Source organism: Falco rusticolus, chromosome 1, assembly GCF_015220075.1.
Source record: "Falco rusticolus isolate bFalRus1 chromosome 1, bFalRus1.pri, whole genome shotgun sequence".
Taxonomy (NCBI): Eukaryota; Metazoa; Chordata; class Aves; order Falconiformes; family Falconidae; genus Falco; species Falco rusticolus.
The window spans coordinates 110,400,005-110,423,827 of record NC_051187.1 but is presented as its reverse complement, the minus strand read 5'-3'; the positions used below and the strand labels follow the sequence as shown (position 1 = coordinate 110,423,827).

At 41.3% G+C, this 23,823-nt stretch overlaps 1 protein-coding gene across 1 annotated transcript in view; it reads right to left on the bottom strand.

Annotated features, from left to right (window-relative positions):
• Positions 1-248: 248 nt before the first annotated feature.
• Positions 249-23,823, bottom strand: part of CDS1 (CDP-diacylglycerol synthase 1) — a 34,738-nt gene continuing 11,163 nt past the window's right edge. The window contains exons 3-13 of the mRNA XM_037396238.1: positions 23,143-23,239; positions 18,731-18,828; positions 16,260-16,399; positions 14,658-14,716; positions 12,482-12,564; positions 10,927-11,014; positions 9,811-9,879; positions 8,908-9,060; positions 6,270-6,389; positions 4,190-4,293; positions 249-3,032 (exon numbers count right to left, since the gene is read on the bottom strand). Of these exons, the coding sequence (XP_037252135.1) occupies positions 2,903-3,032; positions 4,190-4,293; positions 6,270-6,389; positions 8,908-9,060; positions 9,811-9,879; positions 10,927-11,014; positions 12,482-12,564; positions 14,658-14,716; positions 16,260-16,399; positions 18,731-18,828; positions 23,143-23,239 (1,141 nt within the window). The 3' untranslated portion in view covers positions 249-2,902. The remainder of the gene's footprint in view (positions 3,033-4,189; positions 4,294-6,269; positions 6,390-8,907; positions 9,061-9,810; positions 9,880-10,926; positions 11,015-12,481; positions 12,565-14,657; positions 14,717-16,259; positions 16,400-18,730; positions 18,829-23,142; positions 23,240-23,823) is intronic.

Here is a 23,823-nt window from a genome sequence, read left to right as displayed (position 1 = left end):
CGTCGCACGCTGTGTGCCATCCACTCGGGGGCAACAGCATGTGATGTTGAAGAGAGCACCTTTTGGAAAAGATTACAAGTCTGTATGTCTTTGGAGATGAGGCACATCACACAAGTTACTTGCAGCAATAGTCAAGGATGGCCTGAAATCTTGAGAGGCAAAAGGTAGGAAATTAACAGTAGGCGTTGCCATAAAGGAATATAAATTCTTGTAAAGAAATCTCCACCCACTGTGCATGCTATAGGAAACACAAGACAGGAGGAGGATTTCTGTCCTAGTTTTATTTTTATTCTTTTTACAATGCCTGCTTCAATGAAAGATCGAAACAGTTGAACCAAACCAGAAATTATATGCTCATACCATTTACAATATTTACATAATATACATTTTTTTTTTTGCTCAACAGGTAGTTATAGCAACTTGGGAAAAAAGTGCAAGTGAAAAGAATCAATGGTGTAAAAAGTTAAACTTTCTTGTCGATTATGTTGCACTGCTTGAGCTAACAGAAGTAACAAGTGGGGTAAATGCACTTCACAGTAAGCAAGCATCGTTGTCACTTAACAGTGACAGGTCCTGCTGAGCTTTTACACCAAGCCTAAGCCATTAGGAAGCTATTACTCTAGCCAGAAAATTGATGAGTGAGCTCACAAGTGATCCCTTCTTCATCTTAACATTGAACAGCAGAACTGCAGTGTTAAACTTTCTGTTGTGCAAATAGATAGCAATTAATTTGAAATGCTCTGCTGTAATAAATGCCAAAATATATTTTAAATTCATTATTATACATGCTAGAAAATTACACTAAAAAGTCCAAGTTTCCAAAGTAACAATTACTTTTCTCTCTATATATTCTATATATAATTTTAAAATTTTTAATTATTCTTTTTTTTTTAATACCCAGGATGCTCCAGTACGGCTGTGGTTTTTTCATAAGCATCTACCAAAGTCCTGTACATAACCAAAGCCTCATTGAAAAGTTAGTTTTCCAGGTATGCTACTTTGGTCACCCTCTCATTTTCCCTTCCCCTCTTTTTAAAGCACCTTTCCACACATCCATTCCCTGGCTGTCTGTGCTAGCCTTTTAACCTCGGGCTATGCTGCCCTTCCCATGGAAGGGCTGAAATTCAGTCCCCTTCAATTAATAAGCCAAGTTGCACAGCCACTGACAGACAAACAGCTGGTGACATTTGTCACCCCTTGGAGTGTTCCTTCAATACAGTACTGCAATCTCCAGGTTAGACAATTTAATTCTGTCAAATACCTGACATAAACAGGAATTACTTTAGACCTGGATTTTGTTTCATAGCTACGTACAGGTGTGGTTTTCCATACACAAGCTGTACACATGCTACCATGGCCTAAGTCCAAAACAGAGTGCCCAGTGCTCTCAGCTACATAGTGTTCAACAAAAATAACCTGAATTTTACAGATATAGCCTATCACCCACCCTTGTGATTTTCTCCATGGTTTTATCCTCAAGTAGCACCAACCATTTAAAATTTTCATCTTTCATATATATATACACACGCACCTTTTAATATTTTTCTATATATACACACATATATGTGGCATCAGTACGTTCACCACAAGAGAAACTTATATACAACTAGTTGGAAAAATTAAATTTTATCGAGTTACAGTATACCAAAACAAAATTGGCATTTGTGCTTTCTGTTAGTACAGGAGTCATTTTTGTAATTTCAAAAAAAGTGTATATTTTTTATTTGCATCAAGATATGTCATATGATGAAAAATGTTAGAAAAAGCTAGGATTGAGAATTACAGAGCATCGATTTTCCTCATATGCCCCAGTAAGTCTACAGAAAACTTTCTATAAAAATTCTCCATTCAAACACCTATGTGGTTACCCAAGCTTGCCTGAGTATCTTCTTAATAAATAACACACAGCAGAACCATGCATCCTGTCTTGCACTATGCACATTCACAAGATAAGTTTCTGCTTTCACTGAGTAACAGGTTATTAAAACAGCACTTAATCTTCACTTTTTACTCCGGACTTCAAAGTGCTTTTAAAAAGAAGGAAGTACCCCCATTCTACACGGTGGTTAAGAGGCACAAGGAATAAGGCTTGAATTACTGTCTTCAGACACTGACCAGGCCGTGGAAACCAAGGGTTTAAACTCCAGATTCTCCCCAATCTGTTTACTGGATTGCAGAATCCCATTTTTTCAGGTAATCTCTACTCTTGGATGTAGACGCTTGTTTATAATCTGTAACATGAACTAAAAAACCAGCAGCTCCACAGCCCAAACAGGCCCAGCTATACTTCAGTAAAGGTACTTTTCTCTTGAAAGCGTGAAATAGTTTCATAAGAAAGCTGTTTAATTAAAAACAGAGCTAAGTTTAACCTTCACAGTGAGTTAGTAAATACAGGTCGTCTGATACAGCAGGCTGTGAGTACCTCTTTGACTGGGCTAACAAGTATTTTCTGGCCAATCATAATTTCTGCATGGGGCTACATAAAAGTGACCACCTGCCTCATCTGTTTACACTTCAGTAACCACTGCAGGCCAAAAAATTTTTGCTAAAGATATACAACATTAAATAATCATTAAAAACTAATGGTAAACTTTATTTTGGAAGGGTTTTTTAAATACCAAACCTGTCAGGCTGGGTGCTGCAGACTGCTGCCATCCACTTCAGGAACTAAAATATACAGCACATGTGCTGTTACTTTGCAAGCACTTCAATTATTTTATGAGTAAGAGATCTTCTGTGTCCTAATAGGAAGTCAGAGCATTCACATTCATTTCAGGAAACATTCACCTCTGCTAAACCACAAATAACTCTTCCTTTAGCCGTTACCTATATGCACATCAGCAATGCTTTTCCACAGGCTTCCTGTAAATGGAGGTCTCTTCTAGTCCTCCATTTTGACAAACTACACTCTCAGAGATGGCTGCAGGATCCCTTTTTCAATAAGGTGAGATTTCAGGGTTTTATACACACTTAATTGTTGCTCAGGCTGAAGTATCAACAGCTGTTTCAGTAATTTGCTGGGATTTGGACCCCTGTCAATGAAAAAAGAAATTTTTTTGTGAGCAGCAGCTCTAAAGAAACTTTGACAGCTTTCCATTTTCCTCTTGCTGCACTAACAAATCCATCCATTTTGGGGGGACACCAGGTTATGGATTTCTCCCAGTCTATCTCCTCAGGATGCATGGCCAAGCATTACTGGCAAAGCATACTCCTCAGCTCAATCTGAACAGAAACTAAAATGCATTTCTTGTATTTGCTGTCAAATATGGATATTAAGAAGGCTTATGACAAATAAAATTCACTGATTCATACTTAATCACTGTAATCAGCATTTTTCATCAGCAGATATTTTTTTATAATTTAGTCTCTGTTGCCAGATAAGTTGTGTACTACTGAACTAAATGGAAAGTTGGCCATGTTGGTAAAGAAAACCGTAAATTAAACCACGCTTGTTTAAACAACAGCCTCATTTTTAGCTTGTCACTTATTTATAGTCTGCTTCTGAGATGGACTGAATAAAAGGCAAAGAATCTGTTGCTGATTAGGTATCTAATAACTATTGATCCATAAGCATTTACAAAACTAAAGGCATGTATCAGTTTGGACACCTACAGCCTCTTGATCCCTCCCTGCCTCAGGAACTGAAATGAACGCAAGACAATTGTCATTTCCAGGATTTCTTCTTGAAAGCTAGTGTGGTTGAGGGAAAATTGTTATTTTTAAGAAGTTATCTCCTCTCTAACTACAGTGTTTTCATCTCAAACAGAAAATCCCAAGAAATATTGAAACATACAGGAAGAACTGCAGTCCTGCAGCCTACAGGCTCTCCAGGAACCACACAGGGAAAGCAGATGCTGCTGCAACCCTCCTGCCCCAAACCCCGTCCTCACACCTCTGTGTCACCAGTAAATTCTAGTAAAACTTCTAAGAGTTTGCTACACAAAACTTGCTGGTATTTAGGGCACACAGGTTATTTTAACAGCAGTCACAGAAACATTAAGGCGTAGCTTGAATCTGACACAAATCCTAGGCAGGCATATATTTTCTTAGTAGTTCTGTATTTGAAATCATTGCATAGATCAGAAACAGAAACCTGCAATCTCCGCTGTGCTAACAGTGCAGAACATAACTCGTACAAAGTCACTACGGTACAGCTCATTAAGTAGTTAATATTGTAAAAAGCCCATACCTTATGAAACTGGTGATATAGACATGAACAAAAGTGGCCATCAGGTACTGACAATCAAAGCGATCCATTATCCCACCATGCCCAGGGATTGTGTCTGCGAAATCCTTTTGGTGTGAAGGATGGAAAGGGGAGAAAAAAACCAAAACAAACAACCAACAAAAAGTCATGGTCAGTGATTCCAACCACACACACTAATGACGCGTCTATCACTTGAGAGCAGCACATTAAGGCTGCAATTAAGCTACGGTTTCACTGCACTGAGCCAAAAGTTAGCCAGAGCCTCCTTTGCTAAAGGAGTTTTTAACTGCAAAGGTGAGCCAAGGGATGAGAAGAAAAATAAGACATGAAGCAACTCGTCCACAGTATCACACAAGAGGACAGCAGTAAGTCAGGTGCTGGTTTGCCAGTACCGAGTACACTTGCATGCCTATACATACTTCATTTTGTAGCCAGCCTCTTCAGCTAATGGCTGTCATTTCTTGCCTCTGCAGAATATAATTCTCCTCTTTAATTCTTTCATTGCTCTACAGCTGCTGCTGAAACATTTGTAACCAGGGGATATATATTTGCTGCAAGAGAAGCAGTAACCTGAGGACTCTTTCCATTGCCTAACACCGGCTTTGCAAGTCAGACTGCCCATTTACCTGCTGTTTTTTCTCATTGGGTTCTTGGTAACCACAGTTAAAAACCATAATGTCTGCATACCATACAAATTTATTTAAGAAGTTATATATTATTAATAAAAATAAATTTATTTTTATTTCTTTAATCAAAAAAAACCTGTAGTGAAAAAATTATCATTACTTCAAAAAAAAAATTTCTGATGCAAACAAAACTCTATACACTACCTTTGTATTACCTGACCTTGTCTACCCAACAGAACAGCTTTATCAGTCAAACTATCTTCATATATCCTTTCTGTCAGCCACACTCACTTGTGTACTCGCTGGGTGAAAACCCTGACCTTAGACATGTGGGGCAACTGCCAGCAAGTTAAACCAGCCCCGTGCCAGTGCCACTCCAGCCCTGGGTAGGCATGGAGTGTATCACCTAACCCGTGCTGTCTTCCCGACAACCCTTTGGCCACCACCTTGGGGCCCAGAAGTATTTAAAAAAAAACAACACAAAAAAAACCCAAACCAGCTACTTTTTCACGCTCTACTTTAAGAGGAAGTGCTGCTTTTTAGAAGCATTTTTCTCCCAAAAGCTTTTCTTCACAGAGTCTTTTGCTACGTGGATGTACAGGTACGACAGCGCACGAGGCTGTCACTAGCTAAGTGCTGAACAAGCTGCTCGGGCTGGCATGAGGAGGGGTAAGTCCAAGCACGCGTACAGGAGATCAGCACAAACAGGTCCGTATGCTTCTGTGCAATGCCCACGCCAAAACAGGGAACAACAACAAGCAACAGGGTAAGAATTACAGCAGTCCTAGCAAGACATAAAGAAGGTCAGGTGAAAATCTGGGGCTGCCCTCTGCCCGTACTCCTGCTGCCGCTTAATACCAGCCAGGGTCAACACTGCCACAAGCGACAGCGCACACCTTGCAATAAACAGAGGTTAGCACATCACAGCATCTGTATTGTCAGGTGGCACCGTATGGGCAAAGGCAGCCAAACATCTCATGCTTTGGTGAACCTGACATGTCAGCATCTGTGTACGACACAAATACTACAGGTAAAATGGAGCCAGCCGCACTCTGAAGCGTATGCCACCATCAGTGCTTCCCAGGCATCTACAGATTGCCTTCAATATCAAGTATAATATCTCCTATCTTGCTCGTCTAACCCATTTCTGCAATGTGACTTGAAAAAGTAATTACCAACCAAAATATAAAACCAAATTATTCTTTGACTTCCAACACTAAAGTCACATTGATTACACAAAGTTTTAAGAATAACACATACATATATCTGATAAAACTAAGTACGCTGCCGATGCTCAAACATCACAGCACGTTAGTAGAAACACTAGGTACTACAACAAACGATTAAAAAAATAACCAAACCAAACAAAATCCACCAATTTATCTAACGCAAAGAGAAAACCAAAACAAAACTGGCTTCTAGTAGCCATCACACACCTTGATTTTGAAAGCTCTTTTAAATCCACTGGCGAAGAATCCTCCAAATGGCCCAATTAACGAGGCAAACGTTGACAATGCAATGCTGTGCATCTGAAATGGGTACATATTCACAGTTTCCTACAAGAAAAATAATTAGCAATTTCAATATGTTTGATGGTAGGCATTTTAAGCTTTACTATTTTAAAATGGGGGTGTTAGCAAATATCAACAAAGCTCTAGTTTTCCTTACACAAATACTGTAAAGAAAGGAAAAGTAGACACACTGTAGAAAGCTGCTGAAAGGTCTGACCACGTGAACAGGATGAAGTACCAGGGGTTGCTAAAGCAGTTAACATTAACAAACTATGTGGTTTTCAGCCAATCGCTTAGTTGATCGTAAGGAATGTAACTACTAATTCCATAATGTACCATGGTACTCTTTCATCTTTCCTGGCTCTGCTTTTCCAGCTCCATTTCCAGAAAAAAAGGAGCTTTCCACAAATTCCTAGTATCGCCCCAGTAAGTGGCCCAATGCTCTCCACCTTCATGCAATTCACTGTCACTTCTTTCAAGTGCTCTCACAAGACAGCTATGAAATTTGCACTGATCTGTCATACTGTCACCTTTGTGTACATATGGCAATAATAGGAGATTAGAGATTAAACTTTTCGGTTTGCATTTAAACAGATATGGGTCCCTTCAGCCTGTCCACAGACATTTTTTTGAGCCGTTCAAGTTCTTACAGATAAGAGAGACTTTGCTGGCAACAGGTACCTGTTTTCCTTCTTGACACAGACTAGAAAAAAGGGGGGGGGGGGGTTGGTTGGTTGGGGTGTTTGGGGTTTGTTGCGTCTTTTTGATTGGGATTTTTTTGGGGAAAATGGTTTTTGGGGTTGTGGTTTGTTGGTAGGGGTTTTCTGTAACTTAGCTTTGAGCACTTTCAAGTCAATGGTATAAGCTGCAGCCTCTGAGGGAATGCTATGCTGGCCTCATCCCTGCGAGAAGAGCATACCTCCCCTGGCAAGTCTTGATCAACACCATCTGTAGCTGAAAAATCCTGTACCTTGTGTTTCTGAATGGCATCACAGCTGGCCAACACCAATCTTGACTACTTTGTGCAGTTTCTGAAGACACCTTTCTTTTAGGATAAACTATTCAATTTGTCAAACAGTAAAGTTTATGAGTTGGAATTAAGTCAGTTTTTGCTGGGAGAACACAAGGCTCCATATCTTTTGACATCCAGCAAATGTCTTCCAAACATAACACCTGGTCATATTTCTGAGAGAGAACATCAGGAATTGACTAACAGAAGGAAAATCCAAAAGAGGCTGTTGCCTGAACAAGTAGATTCAATTTGACTTTCTACAACGAGCCCTAAAGCTAATTCTCTCTTCAAAAGGCTTGTTAGAGCCTGGCAAAAATACTCCGGAAGAGCCCATGGAACTACTACCTCTTTTCAGGGTTAACTGATAGCTCTCTATCAGACTGGCACAGAGCTGGGCATTCCCATCTCCTTGCCCTTTACTAAAATACACAATATAGCTGGACACAGTAAGATTTGTCCCTGCTCATTCCACATGGTGGTTTTGTGCAGAAAAATCCTTATTAAATTTGCAATCAACCCCACAGTCCCTGAAGCAACAGTACATTCATTTGGTACGAAAAATATCAGAGCTCCTTCTAGATGCGATCTCGCTTTTCTGAGTACCAACCGTAGCCATTAATTACTTTTAGTCTTAGGTTTGGTTGCTACAGTTTTCAGTTTGTGCTTCCTTCTGGTAACCACATCAACTCTTCTCCTTCCCCTTACACCCATGTAAACATAGGCAAAGCCTGCTGCCTTCCCTCACGCTGTGCAGTCACCCTCTGTGCTGAGCCACAGCACAGGTGAGAGCAGCACTGCGGAACTCGCTGCTTCTGCATTTATCCCCATCACCTCCTCTTTGCCCTAAAGGAAAGACAATGACTGCTTTGTTTCTATCCAGTATTCTCTCCCTGTTGGAGTGCGCCTGGAGCCTGGTGACTTCGGAGCACTGTTTTATACAGTAGAATAACTGATGACCTATTTCCTGACAGGTGAAGATACAACAGCTCACTTACACAAATTTCCAGGCTGGGCGTGAGGAAAAGGGTCAGTGACTACATTGCGTGGAACTATTACTGGTACTCCTTTTTCACTCAGCATGGAAGTAATGGCACTAATGTGCAAGATGCTATGTGGTGAAGAAAGTAGACATCCAATCCTAGCAACAGTTACACGCCAGCTGAAAATGGAATGAAGTTCTAGAAGAGTACTTAAGTTTGCTACTAATTGGGGCCATAACAAGCCTTTGTTCACTTTCCACAAAAATGTAAAGGTTGCTCTTCAACAACAATTTGTCTGCAAAATGCTGATGTGACATCCACTTCCAGCACAAAGAGAGCAGAGGCCACAAGAACACAGGTGGCTGTCCTTGGGTGACTCCAGCAAAGCATTTCAGTTCTGCTTGGGCGACCACCTCCCCTGTCTGAGCAACGGAGGAGCTCACAGCATCCATTTGGTTCTTACCCTTCAAGCCTTACCAGCATTCATACACCTTTCTAAAAGGTTTAGAAAACCATTCAGTCTGAGAAGCACACTTTCTACTTTATGCAAAGCCTTGGTTTTTTTCCTTACCCATCCCAACACAGCCTGAAGCAACGGTGGCACAGAGTACTTCGTCATCTGAAAGAGCTCTGAAGGTTCACACTCTGTCACAAATCTGTTGGTTTCACTGTTATATTCCACGGGGCAGACAAAGTATTGATGTTGAGCCAAAAAATAGGAAAACTGAAAAGCAAAACAAAGACTCCTGAAATAGGCACTTGTTGTTAAAGTCAAAAATCATACTGTAATGGATGGCTTTGTCATTGCACACTGAGGATAATGAAGATGTTTTTAGTAACAAAGAGACCCAGAATGGAGTAAAATTGGCCTGTTGGCCAAGCTGGAGAACGCCTCAACAAGGCAGACAAATGGGGACATTCAATGGACTTAGTGATGATTTCCTAACTTGTTTTCCTTTTCATCTCTCTCAGGTTCACATCTACTGGACGTTTTTGCATTAAAAAATCCTCAAAATGTTAGCCACTCATCGTTTCTTTGCAGTTCACTTCTCCACTGAAACTTGAACTATTGCTTCTACCAAGTTTGGCAGTTACAAGTTCTGCTGACCTTGGTGATCTATTACTTATCAGACCAGTTACTGTATGCTGGTATTACCATCCACGCATATCATCAGTATAAACTACTTCTCAGGAGAAATGTCATTATACAGTATGTAATACAAAAGTATTACTATAAAAAGCATAAATAATGCTATTCCAGAGATAGTAACAGTAATGACAAAAATAGTCAATATGACCTACTCAGGAGAGGTGCGAGCCGTGCCTGACCTGTCCAGCAGAATTCTCTAACCAAAACCCTAACTCTTAGACTTTCAGCAGTTTGAGATGAGCAAATTTGTCAGTAATTTCACTTCAAGTGAAAACAAGAAGTTGAAGACTGAACCTATACAAGGAAAGTCCTGTGGTTACTTACAATAAATCCAAATACAACTGTGGAAAAGAAGCCTCCAATGAACCCTTCCCAGGTCTTCTTGGGAGACAGCTAGGCACAAAACAGATAGCATTAGCCTCATCATTGCATCATTGAACCCTTTTTACTGGAACTCATTTGTGAAAATGAACTTTCTACTTGGGTTTTTCAGATGTGTGAAATACCGAGTGTCAGCAGCTGCAGCCAGTGAGCAAGATACACAGAGGAGTATGGCTAGGGCCTGTCCCAGGCAAGGAGGGAAAGTGCCACAGCTTGGTTAGTGCCACTGGGCAGCTTGAGGGAATGGAGGGCTCCCTTTCCCTCCTCTGCTGCTGCTGTCCTGAGGCTGCTGCCTGCCCCTGGGTAACGCGCTGAGCTCCTCCAAGCAGAAGGCTCGGAAACCTGCACAAGTGCGTGATGGCTCTGCAGGGGACCTCTGCTAGCAACTGCACACTTAGATAGCAACGGAAGCCTGGGTGTTAGATCACTGCTGCTGGGGATGCTCCTCGGGAGACACTAGCTTCCTACATACAGACTGGCAAAACAATACAGTAAATAACTGCAGGCCTGGAAAGGCCAGTGTAGCAAGCTATTTTCTTCATCAAATTCTATCACGTTTTCAATTTAGGAGCAGTTTAATATCAGAACCAACCAAATACCCAAAAGTTAATATTGCAACATCATGAAAATAATAATTTGTGGCTTTTTGTGGAGTCTGGTATATTTTAGCAGAATAGGAAGATTACTGCTTGAGACCCTGGTGCTACCTCCACGAGACCAAACGAGGCATAGGTATATATGACCTAGCAGCTTATTTCAAATTACAGTTTTTGTACAGTAAGCATGCAGTTAAACCAGCATATACCATCCAAAAAGGAAGCAATTATGATGTAATAGGCTTGAACTGTATTATACTGTAATGTCAATATCACATATACATTAATCCCAGTTTCCACGTACAAATCTTCAGACATAGGATAGTCAATTGTTTTTTCTAGCAAAGATGTGCATCACGCAGCACAGCGGAAAGTATTTTTTCCATGAACGTGTTTCTGAACAAGTATCAAAAATGCTATAAATTGTAAAAGCTTGTTAGTGAGGAAGTGCCTAAGTACCTACCTTAATTAATGGTGTTCTGCCAAAGAAAAATCCAAAAATGTAAGCAGTAATATCGTTGCAGATGACACTTGAAATGGGAACCAGAAACCTACAGAAAGACATTAAAAGTTTCACGGAGAAAAAGAAAAGCTGCCCAACCTAAACATAGGACAGAAACTGAAACAGCAGCATTTGTTTCTGGGAATTTTTTCTGTAGTATTTAGAAGGAATTATGTTTCATAATGTGTTCAGCTAGTTCCTGCATGAACAGCATATTTAGCTATACTGGTTTTAGTCTTCAGCCAATCCAGACCATTACAGATCCATGTTAGTTCAAGTTAAAATATGATTTTGGTGCATGAGATTAAAATGTGAGCGGGCTGGTTTTTTCCTATCAGGCTTGAAGACTGGTACCACAGTTAAGAAGAAATCAACAAATATAAACATGTTAATGTTTCTGGTAACATCAAAGCAAGCAAATTCCTTGTAAAGTGTAATGATACCTAAATTAAAAAAAAAAGTTTCCTTTTTTTTTCCCCCCTCTTGTCAGCTTGGAGCAGTCTGGTTTAGCTTTCTAAGTGCTCTCTGCATGCAGACAGCATCTGTATTTGTTACTCAAGCCTGTTAACCTCTATTTTTTACCCTTTTCAAAGCAGAGATGTATTAATAAGCTAAAAGTCAGATTTTGCAACCATCTGAAAAATTGCCTAGCACCAGTGGAAATATAAAACAGGCTAGCAAGGCAATTAGGTTCAGATTTTGGCACATGATCACCATCACTATGAAAAAAATTTGTTTGCACAAACTTTGTCAAAGGCTTTGGGGTTTTTTTTCTATGAGCGCATCTTTTCTGCAGTAATCTCCCCCACTGTAAATATATTAGGAAAAGTAACAGGACAACATGCAGTTTTATGTCCTTAGAAGGACACAGATTATCTTCCATGTGCTTCTTCCTTCTTTCTCAACTTGTAATTTACCTTGTCCCTAAAGAGGTGCAGGGTGGGAAAACACACCCTCTCTTTGAGGAGCAGTTCTAAGTAATTGAGTTTAACTGCATCATCATAATTTAATATATCGCTGGAAATGGGGCATTAAGATGATCCAACAATATCCAATATTTAAACTCTTAAAATACTTTAAGTAATCTGAATTTATCTGAACAGGGAAGGTGACCAGACTGGGGATTTCAAATTAAATAGTCCAACTTCTATAGCTCTGAGCAACCTTAAGCTCCCAAGTAATTGAAAAATAATTGCTGGATAGTCATCCATTCAGCAAAATGCTATGGAAACTATTTCACCAAGCATGCAAACAATCCTCCTTTCAAGTAAATTAAGCGGTTGTTCAAAACTATCACACTTGTGGCTGCCAACCTAGTTAGAGGTTTCTGCTTCCTCTCCTGTATCCTTTACCTCATTGCTCCCAATTCCTCTGATTCCCCTTCCAACTAGACATTAATGCTCCTTCAATTTGTGCTCTTTGAACTGTTTCCACAATTATTGCTTAACCAGTTCTATGTAAAAGAACCAACCTTTCAATGCAACAGTTACAAACCAGTTTATTACTGTCCCCTTACCAGATCATGCCTTCAAAGAGATTTTGGATGACAAGATGAGATTGAGTTACAGTGATCAGCAAAGTGACATGAGTCCATGCGAACTGTTAACAATGCAACAACACAACAGTTAGTGAAAACACTGACCCGTACACCTCGGCAAATACTGGCTAAAGGAGATAGTTAGGAGTTCACAGGGAAGACCAGTTCTAGTGATAATGCAAGAGATGTGTGCATACAGTATATCACAAGTTAGCTGCCTTTCTGAAGCAAGTACTGAAACTTTAACAGGTTTCCCCATCACTTACCTCCACCCAGAAAGTTTTAACATGCAGTTTAACATCTGATTTAATAAAACATACACCTTCAGCGTGAAAGCAGCAAAGAAATGTAAGCAACGTGATATTCTGTATATACATGTAACAGACATGTTAGAACTGTAACGATAAAATGGCAATGAACTACTTATGAAAGAGTTATGTTACACAGATGTAGATATCTCTCATAACAGAATACCAGTCCTCTTATGAAACATGAATATTCTCAGGATTAGTGAAAACACAGTGTTAATTTTTACACACATGGTCATTCCAACAGTTGTTCTCCTCAGTATTACTGTATGTACTTGGTGTTTATTCTGTAGCACCAGTGCACAATAAAGTGGTTTCCAAACAGTTTACCAGTAAAGATTCTACAATAAGTTTTATTTTCCAAAAAGTTTTAAATCAAGAACTGGTAGTTTTTCCATGAAACACCAACTTTAAGCACTCTAAATGTCCTACTTCTTTCGATCTGTTATCACACGTGTTTTCCTATGGCAGCCAGCATCTCCTTCCAGTTAAGACAACTCAAGAAGGCTGAAAGGGGGTGTGCAAGAACTGCCTAAGGTTTCTGAAAATATTACCTGCTGGTTAATTAAAGCGTCTTTGGAGCAAAATTTTTAGTATGTGTACAGTGATACTGGAACACCACCTAAAACCAAATGGCTAATCTTGTCTGCCCAAACACTGTGTTGCGTGGCTTCCATCTTTTTACTGCAATTCTTAAGTGGTCACACGTTAATGTTTTCTGGGCAGGCACCAAGTTTTTCTGCCTTCTTTCCAGCAGGGGGAAAAAATCATGGAAAATTAATATATTTACCTTGTGCCAATCTGATGATAAGGATTTTTACTGCAGATTAGAAGATAAAGACCACCTCTCCTAGAAAAGCTGCATCTCCCTGTCAGACAAGTTCTCCCACACACAGTAATTTTTTTGAGTAAAAGTGGTTTTTTACATGCTCATACAGGGCTCAGCTAAGTACGAGTCTAGAATTAGCGTTCCTCAATGGTGAAGTGCTACCTAAAGCACTGTATACACAGAGGGGTTAACTGCATCCCCAGAGCTTTAGGAAATCTTTAAGGTTGTGCAGTGCCCTGACTGCTCGAGTTCTTTAAAGACAGAAGCTGCATTACTGTTTTGTGTTGCTTCTTATCATTCCTATATTAAAGGGGGGGGAGGGGGTGTCTGTGGGGTTTTGGGGGTTTCTTTTTAGGTGTTTTTTTGGTTTTGTTTTTTTTACCGATGATGTTACAAAATTAGGGTTTGGCCTATAAGAAAAAGGTTCACACTCTTTGATTAGCTACTATGATGTTTATTAGGTGGACAAATAACAGGAGATGAGAACACTGGTCTCTTTTAATGGATTAATGATCTATGGAGGCACAGCAGAGCAGAAGACCAGAACTGCTTTTAAATGTCACAGAATAAACCTTCCACATAGGGGTTAAGATCAAGTTCCCATCACAGTACTTCAGTGGGCCCTCTAAGTAAGTACGTACTAAGTAACACTTGAGTCACAAGAACCACTTCCCACCTATGCTGAACTGTTTGGCTTCAGACCGGGGAGACGCACACCCCTTTCTCCAGGAATCTCTTTCACACCAGCCTCTCACCAAGGGAAACGTATCAGGCTGTACATGCACAAGGCCTCTCCAGTGACAGCCTGCACTGACTGAAGGGCCACATCCCATAATATAACAACAAGCTGCAAAGTGAACAGATGCTGAACAGGCCAACATGATGTGATTTCACATTACTGTCTGTTTAAGTGCATTTTCCACACCCCTCTTCCAAGCTATTTTACAAGCATAGGGACACGACTGCTTCTAGTGACATTCATAACATGAGTGACCACAGCAAAGTGGGTAATACACACCATGTAAAACTGCAGACGATAATGTTTCTTCACTAAACTCAAAACAAACATGCAGAAGCCTGTAAAACAAAGCAAGTGTAGTTTGTACCATCTTATATTTCATTACACTGAACTATGATATACCAGTAATTCTCTTCCCTTGAAGCAGTTTTTAATCCCTCTGCTGCTAGGAGTGTTTGCTTGTATTCAGTTAAGTGTGCATATGGAATTATTCTCATCGGAGCACAAGATTTAGTTAACATCAGTAAAGAGCACCCATTTCATTATTTACAAGGTCCCATTGTAGACATCAATTTTTAGGGGAGAAGACCATCATCTTTAAAAAACACACAAAAACCAAGTCAACAAGTGGGTTTTGAAAAATTAGCAGAAATAACCAAAAGGAAAAGACCATCTTGCCCCTTTGCCCCAGACAGCCTTACAGCTGCACACAACACAAGCATGAAGTGCAGGTATGGGAGAATTCAACTGACTAAAAGAAACATTCTGGGTGGCTAAGACAGCATCTCTTCTCCACTAGGGCAACGTCCTGCACCAGCAGGGGTCAGAGGTCCTTAGAAGACCCTTAACCTTGGGGACAGCCCCTCAGTGACCCCACAATCCCAATGTGACAGCCACCACGGGGTTCTGCTACCTTCTGTCACCTGCTTTTGCTTATGACTGGCTTGTCTCATCTCTCCCCTCACCATCCTTCAGCTGGCACGAGGCATTAGCTCAGTTAGTTTCCTCAAGCCAAAGGCAACTGAAAAAGGTCAAGTCTTGCAAAGTCAGTTTCAAGTTTGCAATCTAAGCACAGAGTAGAATTTTTATCTGGTTTAAAAAAAAATAAATTAAGAGTAGACAGACTGACAGTTCATCGTGAAGATCAGGTTTCTTAATATATTTTACAAGTATTTGTAGCATAGCAGTCTCCTGTCCCTTAGGACAATCTGAGTCTTCAATTGATTTAATTTTATGCTAAAGTAATATCAACTGCATCGCTGAAAATACCATGGACATGTGTATCACAAAGCAATACCCACAAGACTGCCAGCTTACATCTTGTCTTCCTAGAGAAGAGGCTTTTAAATATTCTTTGGATAGTGAGGAAAATCTATCCATGAGGAAAGCATCTGAGTATCTTGCATTCAAAATAAACCTTCAGGCATTTTGAATAATCAGTTTAAAATACATTGGTAAATCTTATTGCTGTAGACCTACTAGAACACTTGCAAAATAAAGCATCGGCCCAGCACAGCAATTACACATATAAGTCATCCCCACAGACTGCCAAAATAGTGTTCATGTATTCCAGTACTAGAGCCCCACTTCCTCAGCGATCAAAATTACTTCATGCCAACTTCTCTTGAGCACTATTAGCTCAACTTCCTCCAAATAATCTACTTGTTTAGGCTGCTTTCTTACTCTCGGTGAACACAAAATTAATATTCATCTTTTCACAGGAAAAATGGAACCACAAACACCTCATTTCCTCAAACATCAAGAGGAAAAAGAAATTGAAAGTGCATAAAGCTGGGGAGAAATGATTTTTTTTTAAAAGAAATAAGCAAAGAAACAAATGCAGCACAAAGTTCTTTCATTTTTGAAATTTCCTACACTTACCCGTTAAATAGAGTGCAAAAGATATAAACCTGTGGTAACGAATTAGGAATTGAAGCTGTTCTCTTCTCTGAACAAACGTAGCAAAGTAATCAGCTACAGTCTCTCCGTAAAAGAAGTAGTTCACGCAGAGCAAAAAGTACCTACAACACACAATAACTAGAAGTTATTTTAACAAGATAGTATGTATTTAAGTGTCATTCTTAAAAAGAAAACAAACAAAAAACCACAATAAAACACACCACACAAAAGGAAAACCAGAAGGGGAGAAAAGATGTGATATAAATAAAATTCAAGTATAAACCCAGTCTTATACTTCTGGGTTGGTGTCTCCTCCGACAAGCCAATCTTTGTAATTAATTTTTTCTAAAGCAACTGCACTAGAAAAACAAACACAGCAGGATACAGTTGGAAAATTAATTTCACCCTTAACTACAGTATTGAATACTCCACACCTATGCAAGTCCTTTTCAGATATCCTAAAAGCAAAGAACAAGTACCTGCTATCATCGATACCAACACAAGAAATTCTGCATATGCTTCTCCTGTATCCTAATAAGGATGGTTTGTAATTTCTGCCTTACAAACAAGAAAAAAGGTACTTGCATAACGAAACCGCTGAGGTTGTAACACAGTGCATGTGACAGAGCTGAAGGATCTGAATGTAACTATACTTTTGCCATCTGGCCTGAAGATTCACATCTGAAAGAGTTACTGCTGCATCTCCTGCTCTACTCCACCATGCACTTTGCCTTTTAGCTTTCTTGACCGAGCGTTACTCTGACCGGGTTAAATCCATCAACTAACTAGTAAATGCAGGTATTACTACAACTCTTCCAAAACAATTTTGTGGGACTATGTTCATACCCAAAGTTCAACTGAGGTGAAACGTCACCTTCAGCCATCTCTTTTTGCAAGATCTTCAAAGAAATTCCCTTCAGCCAAAGCAGTCAGTATGCAGTAACGCTGTCACAGGTTTTCATGCAAGTTCAATTACTTGGCTTTCTAAAGTCACAATGGGATCCTCAAATACCAAGGCAGCACTCAGTAAAAACCAATAAATAGCAAATCCGAAATCACTAAGAGATGCACCTCTCTGGGCAACATACTCCTCAGCTTACTACCAAAGTCAGCCACAGAAGATAAAAACTTGTGATAAACTGGATCTCCAGCTAGTCTTCAAGCAATTGGTACTCATCCTTTTCCCCCTAATAGATGTTGACACTCATTTTGCAAGACTTCACATCTCTGAGCCAAACAGTTGATCTTCAGACTACTAACAGGACTCTCTCATCTCATTGAAATGTCTCAGTGGCCAGATGTTGGACTGAAAGGAACTCTGATGTTAACTAGTATAGCAATACAGGGGAGTTGATTGAGCTCCACATATGAAGGTGACAGTGGCCAACTGCCAAAGTAGACTAAGTGGTAGAGTGCCTATATTGTCCTCTAAACATTTTGGTAAGGCTGTAGAATCATTCATGCCTGAGCGCCGTAGCTGTAGATCCAGAAGCTATGGAATAAAGCAGACGGTAGATCATTCCCCTGGATAATCCAGGTGTGACCAGAGGGGAACCGATTAGCACTTACAGAAAAGCCAACAGCAGGAATCGACAACATTACACAGTAAAGTTGCTTCTAGAAGTGAAGAAGCGATGTGATAAGAGACAGGGAATAACACAGATATTTCAATTCCTTAAAAAAGACAAACCCAACACAAATCTGAAACAACACAACACAGGCCATGTCGAAGAATTGTGTCCTTAAGCACCTTAGAGACTACATGCGCCCAACACCTTCCCATAACACTAATGCTAATCAAAAGCTTTTCTTTTTCCTCCCAGAACTCAGAAGAGTTGATTTCCCCAGTTCTATCCAGCCCTATGTAAACTGGACATTGTCACAAGTATCTGGGGTTTGCCAGAAAAATTAATCTTATGTTTTGCCTTTCAGAAGATCCCCCAACACTACATGTATGCTGTCCTGTGATTAAATGCATGATTGGAAAGGATTTAAAGCTTGTATGCTATTATTTCAATTCTCTGCGTGCGTGTAGAGGAGCTTTTAAGGTACCTGTTCTATTTATTACTTGTGCAAGGTTAACAGCCAATGTAAAAAAAAAAAAAAAGCAAAGCAGTTCAGGTAATACATATCAGGTGATTATTTGGCTATGCACATTTTTAGATAGCTTACACATGCTCAGTTCTGACTTAAAGCATATACACATGCATACATATATATATTTACATATATATGTATTTCTATCAAGGGAAAAATTGTGATAGTAAAAGGCCAACTAACTTGTCCAAGTTCAGAGGTGGAAGACAGCTACAGAATCCTGTATTAGAGACAGATGTCAAGTTTTGTGTGTGCACATGACATACAAAGCCATCATTCTGCCATGAGAGGACATGAGGAACATGAACATTTAAGTTTCCCATCCCTGCTTATTGATGTTCTTGCTTGCTACTCACCAGCTGAGGGATCTAAACCATGGTAAATCATATGAGTGGTAGACTCTGTAACCTATAGTAATGATTTCATGGTAACACTTCACTTGGATGCTTAAGACCTAAAATAAGAAATAAAAAACTATGTGAAGATGCTGCAGTTGTTTCTTAAAGGCAGTAAGCAGTACTGCAACCTGCACTAAGGGGAGAAATTATTACAAATTCAAATTCCGCACAGCAAACAGACAGGTTCAAAGCAAAGTCCAAAGAAAACTAAAGCTCTGCTTTAAACCTCCCCCAAAACCCTCAGAATCACTAGGCATGCTGAGAAAAAAATACATGGGGCTACCTACAAGAATACACTCGTGAAACAAAGGAAAGCTGCTGACTTTTACAGTTCGGCAGCAACAGGTCGAAAGCCTTTCCTCTACGGAAGGCACTTCTACTCCTTTTGGCTAAGCTTCATCCTTAAATTTAGCTTAAGAAATATTTTCTAAGACCCAATGGAAAAAACTAGCTGTGCAACACAACTTGGACACCCAGGTCTTCCACTTGCAAGCATCTCATTAAGGGCAATTAGCATTGATGATTAGAAGCAAAGCTTACCTAACCCAGGTCTGAACACAACACCCTCCACCGTTTAATTTTGTTTTGCTGATCTCACTACTCCCATGCTTGCCCGTGCAAGTCTGGTAGTACGTCCTGTCAATCTTTGGGCTCCAAAGGACTCTCCACCAGTTTTGGCTAACCCACCGTCACCAAGCAGGTGGCCCTGCCCAGCTATCAAGTATTGCCAAACACAGGTCACAAGTAACCCTGTGCAGAGGCAGGGGTGAGAACCTGCCCACACCAGCTGCACACGCCAGGTGCCAGGCTTTGCAGTATTCTCTCACCACCTGCATCCATGAATAAATTTTGTCTTGCTCAACAGGTGAATGCAGTTTAAAACAGTCTTACACCACCTCGGCGAGTTAATTTTGAAGCTTCCCTTTCTCGTGCCCTTATGCTTGGCCTACATTATAAAACTGAAATGCTACGTGCAAGAGCAACGTTAAAGGATTGCACCTCACAGTGGAAAAGGACGCTGGGATCCAAAGGCATGGAAGTACCTGTTACCTTAGTAGCAGGCAAACATCAAACATGCCTCCACACTTTTTAGAGCAGTCTCAGGTTTTGTCTTCCAAACTTCACTAGATTACCCTTCTTACAAGAAAATACTCTGGGCATTTTCAGGCTCAGTATTAAGATTTGGTTTTAACATGACAACTCTTGTTTAAATGTAAAGTATTTGATTCCAGTAAAAAGTAATAATTCATGAACAAAACTGGTCTTTCCCTCCATTCTTTTTTACAAAGTCTCAAATGTCAACTGTACGACCTGTTTATCATATTAGAAGACAGCATTATTGCTTTGCAGTACAACAGAGGAAGAACATTATTCCATTTCTATGTTTCATTTATATATCTGTTTTCCAATGAAACAATAAATTACTACTTTATTATGTCATTCACCTGAAAATAGGAAATAAAACTCAGACTAATTCAGATGTAAAGGCTGCAGTGCAGACCATAATACTGGTGAAACAGCATTCCAGTTCTGAAGAAAATACAGGGGAAAAAGGGGAGATTATGACCTGCGGAAGAAGGGGCAGGCAACTCTGGAGGACGACAAGGATGTCATGAGGTTAAGCAGGGAGACAATCAGAAGGGCCAAAGCCCAGCTAGAACTTAGACTGGCTACTGCCAGACAACATAATTAAAATGTTTCTATACATGCATCAGCAATAAAAAGAGGACTAAGGAAAATCCCCATCCTTTACTGGATGTGGGGAGAGACATATCGACAAAGGATGAAGAAAAGGCTGGGGTAATTACTGCCTTCTTTGCCTCAGCCTTTAATAGTAAGACCAGTTGTTCTCCAGGTACGCAGCCCCCTGAGCTGGAAGACAGGGAGGGGGAGCAGAATGAAGCCACCATAATCCAAGGGGAAATGGTCAGTGACCTGCTACACCACTTCAACACACACACAAGTCTATGGGGCAGGATGGGACCACCGAGGGTACTGAGGGAGCTGGGGAAACGCTCACTCAGCCACTTGCCATCATTTACCAGCAGACCTGGCGAAACAGGGAGGTTCCAGTAGAGCAGAGGTTACCAAATGTGATGTCCATCTACAGGAAGGGCCAGAAGGAGGGTCTGGGAAGCTACAGGCCTGTCAGCCTGACCTCAGTGCCAGGGATGATTATAGAGAAAATCACCCTCAGCGCCATCACACAGCATGTACAGGGCAACCAGGTGATCAGGCCCAAAGAGCAGGGTTTTATGAAAGGCAGGTCCTGCTTGATGAACCTGATCTTCTCCAGCAAGTGACCCACTTCGTGGATCAGGGAAAGGCTGTGGGTGCTGTCTACCTGGACTTCAGTAAAGCCTTTGACACCGTGTCCCACAGCATCTCCTGGGGAAACCGGCTGCTCGCGGCCTGTACGTGTGCGCTCCGGGCTGGGTAAAAGGCTGGCTGGCTGGCCGAGCCCAAAGGGGGGTGGGGAATGGAGCCACATCCAGCTGGCGGCCGGGCACACGGGGTGTTCCCCAGGGCTCAGCGCTGGGGCCGGTCCTGGTTCGTGTGATCTGGGTCTGTGATCTGGGCGAGGGGATCGAGTGCACCCCCAGCGAGTCTGCAGCCAACACCCGGCTGGGCAGGGGTGCTGATCTGCTGGAGGGCAGGAGGCTCTGCAGAGGGGTCTGGGCAGGCTGGATCCACGGGCCCAGGCCACTTGGATGAGGTTCCACAAGGCCGAGTGCCGGGTCCTGCCCTGGGGTCACACCGGCCCCACGCAGCGCTCCAGGCCGGGGCAGAGCGGCTGGGAAGTGCCTGGGGGGAAAGGGCCTGGGGGTGCTGGTGGGCAGCCGGCTGGGCATGAGCCAGCACCGTGCCCAGGTGGCCAGGAGGGCCAGCAGCATCCCGGCTTGTGTCAGCAACAGCGTGGCCAGCGGGACCAGGGCAGTGACCGTCCCCCTGCACTGGGCACGGGTGAGGCCGCCCCTGGAATCCTGTGTTCAGGTTTGGGCCCCTCGCTGCAGGAGGGACACTGAGGGGCTGGAGCGTGTCCAGAGACGGGCAGCGGGGCTGGGGAAGGGGCTGGGGCACAAGTGTTGTGAGGGGCGGCTGAGGGAGCCGGGGTGTTTAGCCTGGAGAAAAGGAGCCTGGGGGGGCTTATCGCTCTCTGCGACTGCCTGACAGGAGGCTGTAGGCGGGTGGGGGTCGGTCTCTCATCCCAAGTAACAAGTGACAAGACAAGGGGAAACAGCCTCAAGTTGTGCCAGGGGAGGTTTAGACTGGGTGCTAAGAAAAATTTCTTCATCAAAAGGGCTGTCAAGCATGCGAAAAGGCTGCTCAGGGAAGTGGTCGAGTCTCCATCTCTGGAGGTATTTAACAGATGTGTAGATGTGGTGTTTGGGGACACGGTTGAGTAATGGACTTAGCAGTGCTGGATTAACGATTGGACCTGATGATCTTAAAGGTCTTTTCCAACCAAAATGATTCTATAAATACAACTGAAAAGGTGTTTCACAAAACAGTAGAAAAAGCACATTTTGACAGTTAAATGAACTTAAGAGTGAAATATCAAAGCAGTTACCCAGAAGTACCAATTTCAGTGTTTCAGAAGCCACATCCCTGCCTGTTACTTGCCACAAGTGGTTATGACACTTGAAACATTGTTCAGTAAAAATACCAGCAATAAAAATGATGGAAAGAAGCAATAAAGGCTGGCCGGGTATGTAGGGCATATTATTATTATTTCACTTCATGACATAAAAACGCACTTTATCTCTGTATGGGATGGGACCTAGCCCCATTCTACAAATAAGCCCAAGGCTGCAAGGCAGCCCCATAGAGAAGCAGAGAATTAATGGAGCATGCTTGAGGAAAGCCTTTAAGTGCCGGTCACAGAGAGCAAACCAGAGCTGCCTGCTTTCCTCAGCCTCAAACATGACTCTCTTGTGTCTTCATGGTTTTTTGTTTTGGGGTTGTTTTTTCGGGGGGGGGGGGGGGGGGGGGGGGGGGGGGGAAGGTTGGTGTTGTTCATTTCTTGGGGTTTTTTGAACAAACCTCAAAAAACATAACAGTAGGTGATGGGAACCAGACAAGGAAACGGATGACAGTAGTTTAGTTAACTTCAAGGCAACAATTGTTCAACTTCTTAGTTACCTTCATTCCTACTTTTAAAAAAAATTAATTATAGCATAGAAGAAGTCCTTAATCCACAAGGCCCAGTTGTGAATCTGTCCAGTGTTTTTCAAAGGCATTTACATTTAGACAAATAAGAGACAAATTGCTCTTAGCTGTCTGTTCGGTTTGCTTCCAGCTGTCTTAGGCACAATGAACAAAGAAATCAAGTAATTCTTGCACGGTAGAATGCATTTAAACAAACTTACCAGAAGCATCAGCATAAACGATCCCAGGTATATGATCAGAAAAAACACAGAAATCATAGCTAGAGTGAGAATTCCACGAATCCACCAATTTTTCCATCTATTAAAAAAAAAAAAAAAAAAAGAGAAAAAACCCCAAGCAGTTATAAAAGAAAATAAAAGCCACTTCCTTTACTAACTAGAGATTAAAGTGTATCAGAAACAGTGGGAGTTCCGTAAATTTTCACATTTAATAAAACACACAGCAAGAACCACAGATTCAACCAACTATCTAACTAAACAGGATACACAGTAAAAGAAATAAAAGTTAGTCACTTGTCTTATTCCCCCATGCTCCACACCCCCCCCAAACATCACTTGCAATTCAACCGATCAACCCCATATTGAAGATGCTGTGAAAATACATCAGGACGCTCAAAAAGCATCACATAATCAGCAAGACTGACAAGGGCCCAGCCATGTCAAGGCTTACATATGAAAGAAAGGCTGCCAAGTAAAAAGCATACAAATCTTTGAGGAGTAAGAGACCAAAATAATAAAAAAAAAAAAAAACCCACAAAAAAAAACAGGTGATCACCAGCTTTCTGTAACAGCAAAGTAGCTATTTTTGCCAGATAGATGGTTATCTGCTGACAGCAGTCCTGTGTTCTCGTGAGCACTGGAATGAGGACAGGAAAACATGTG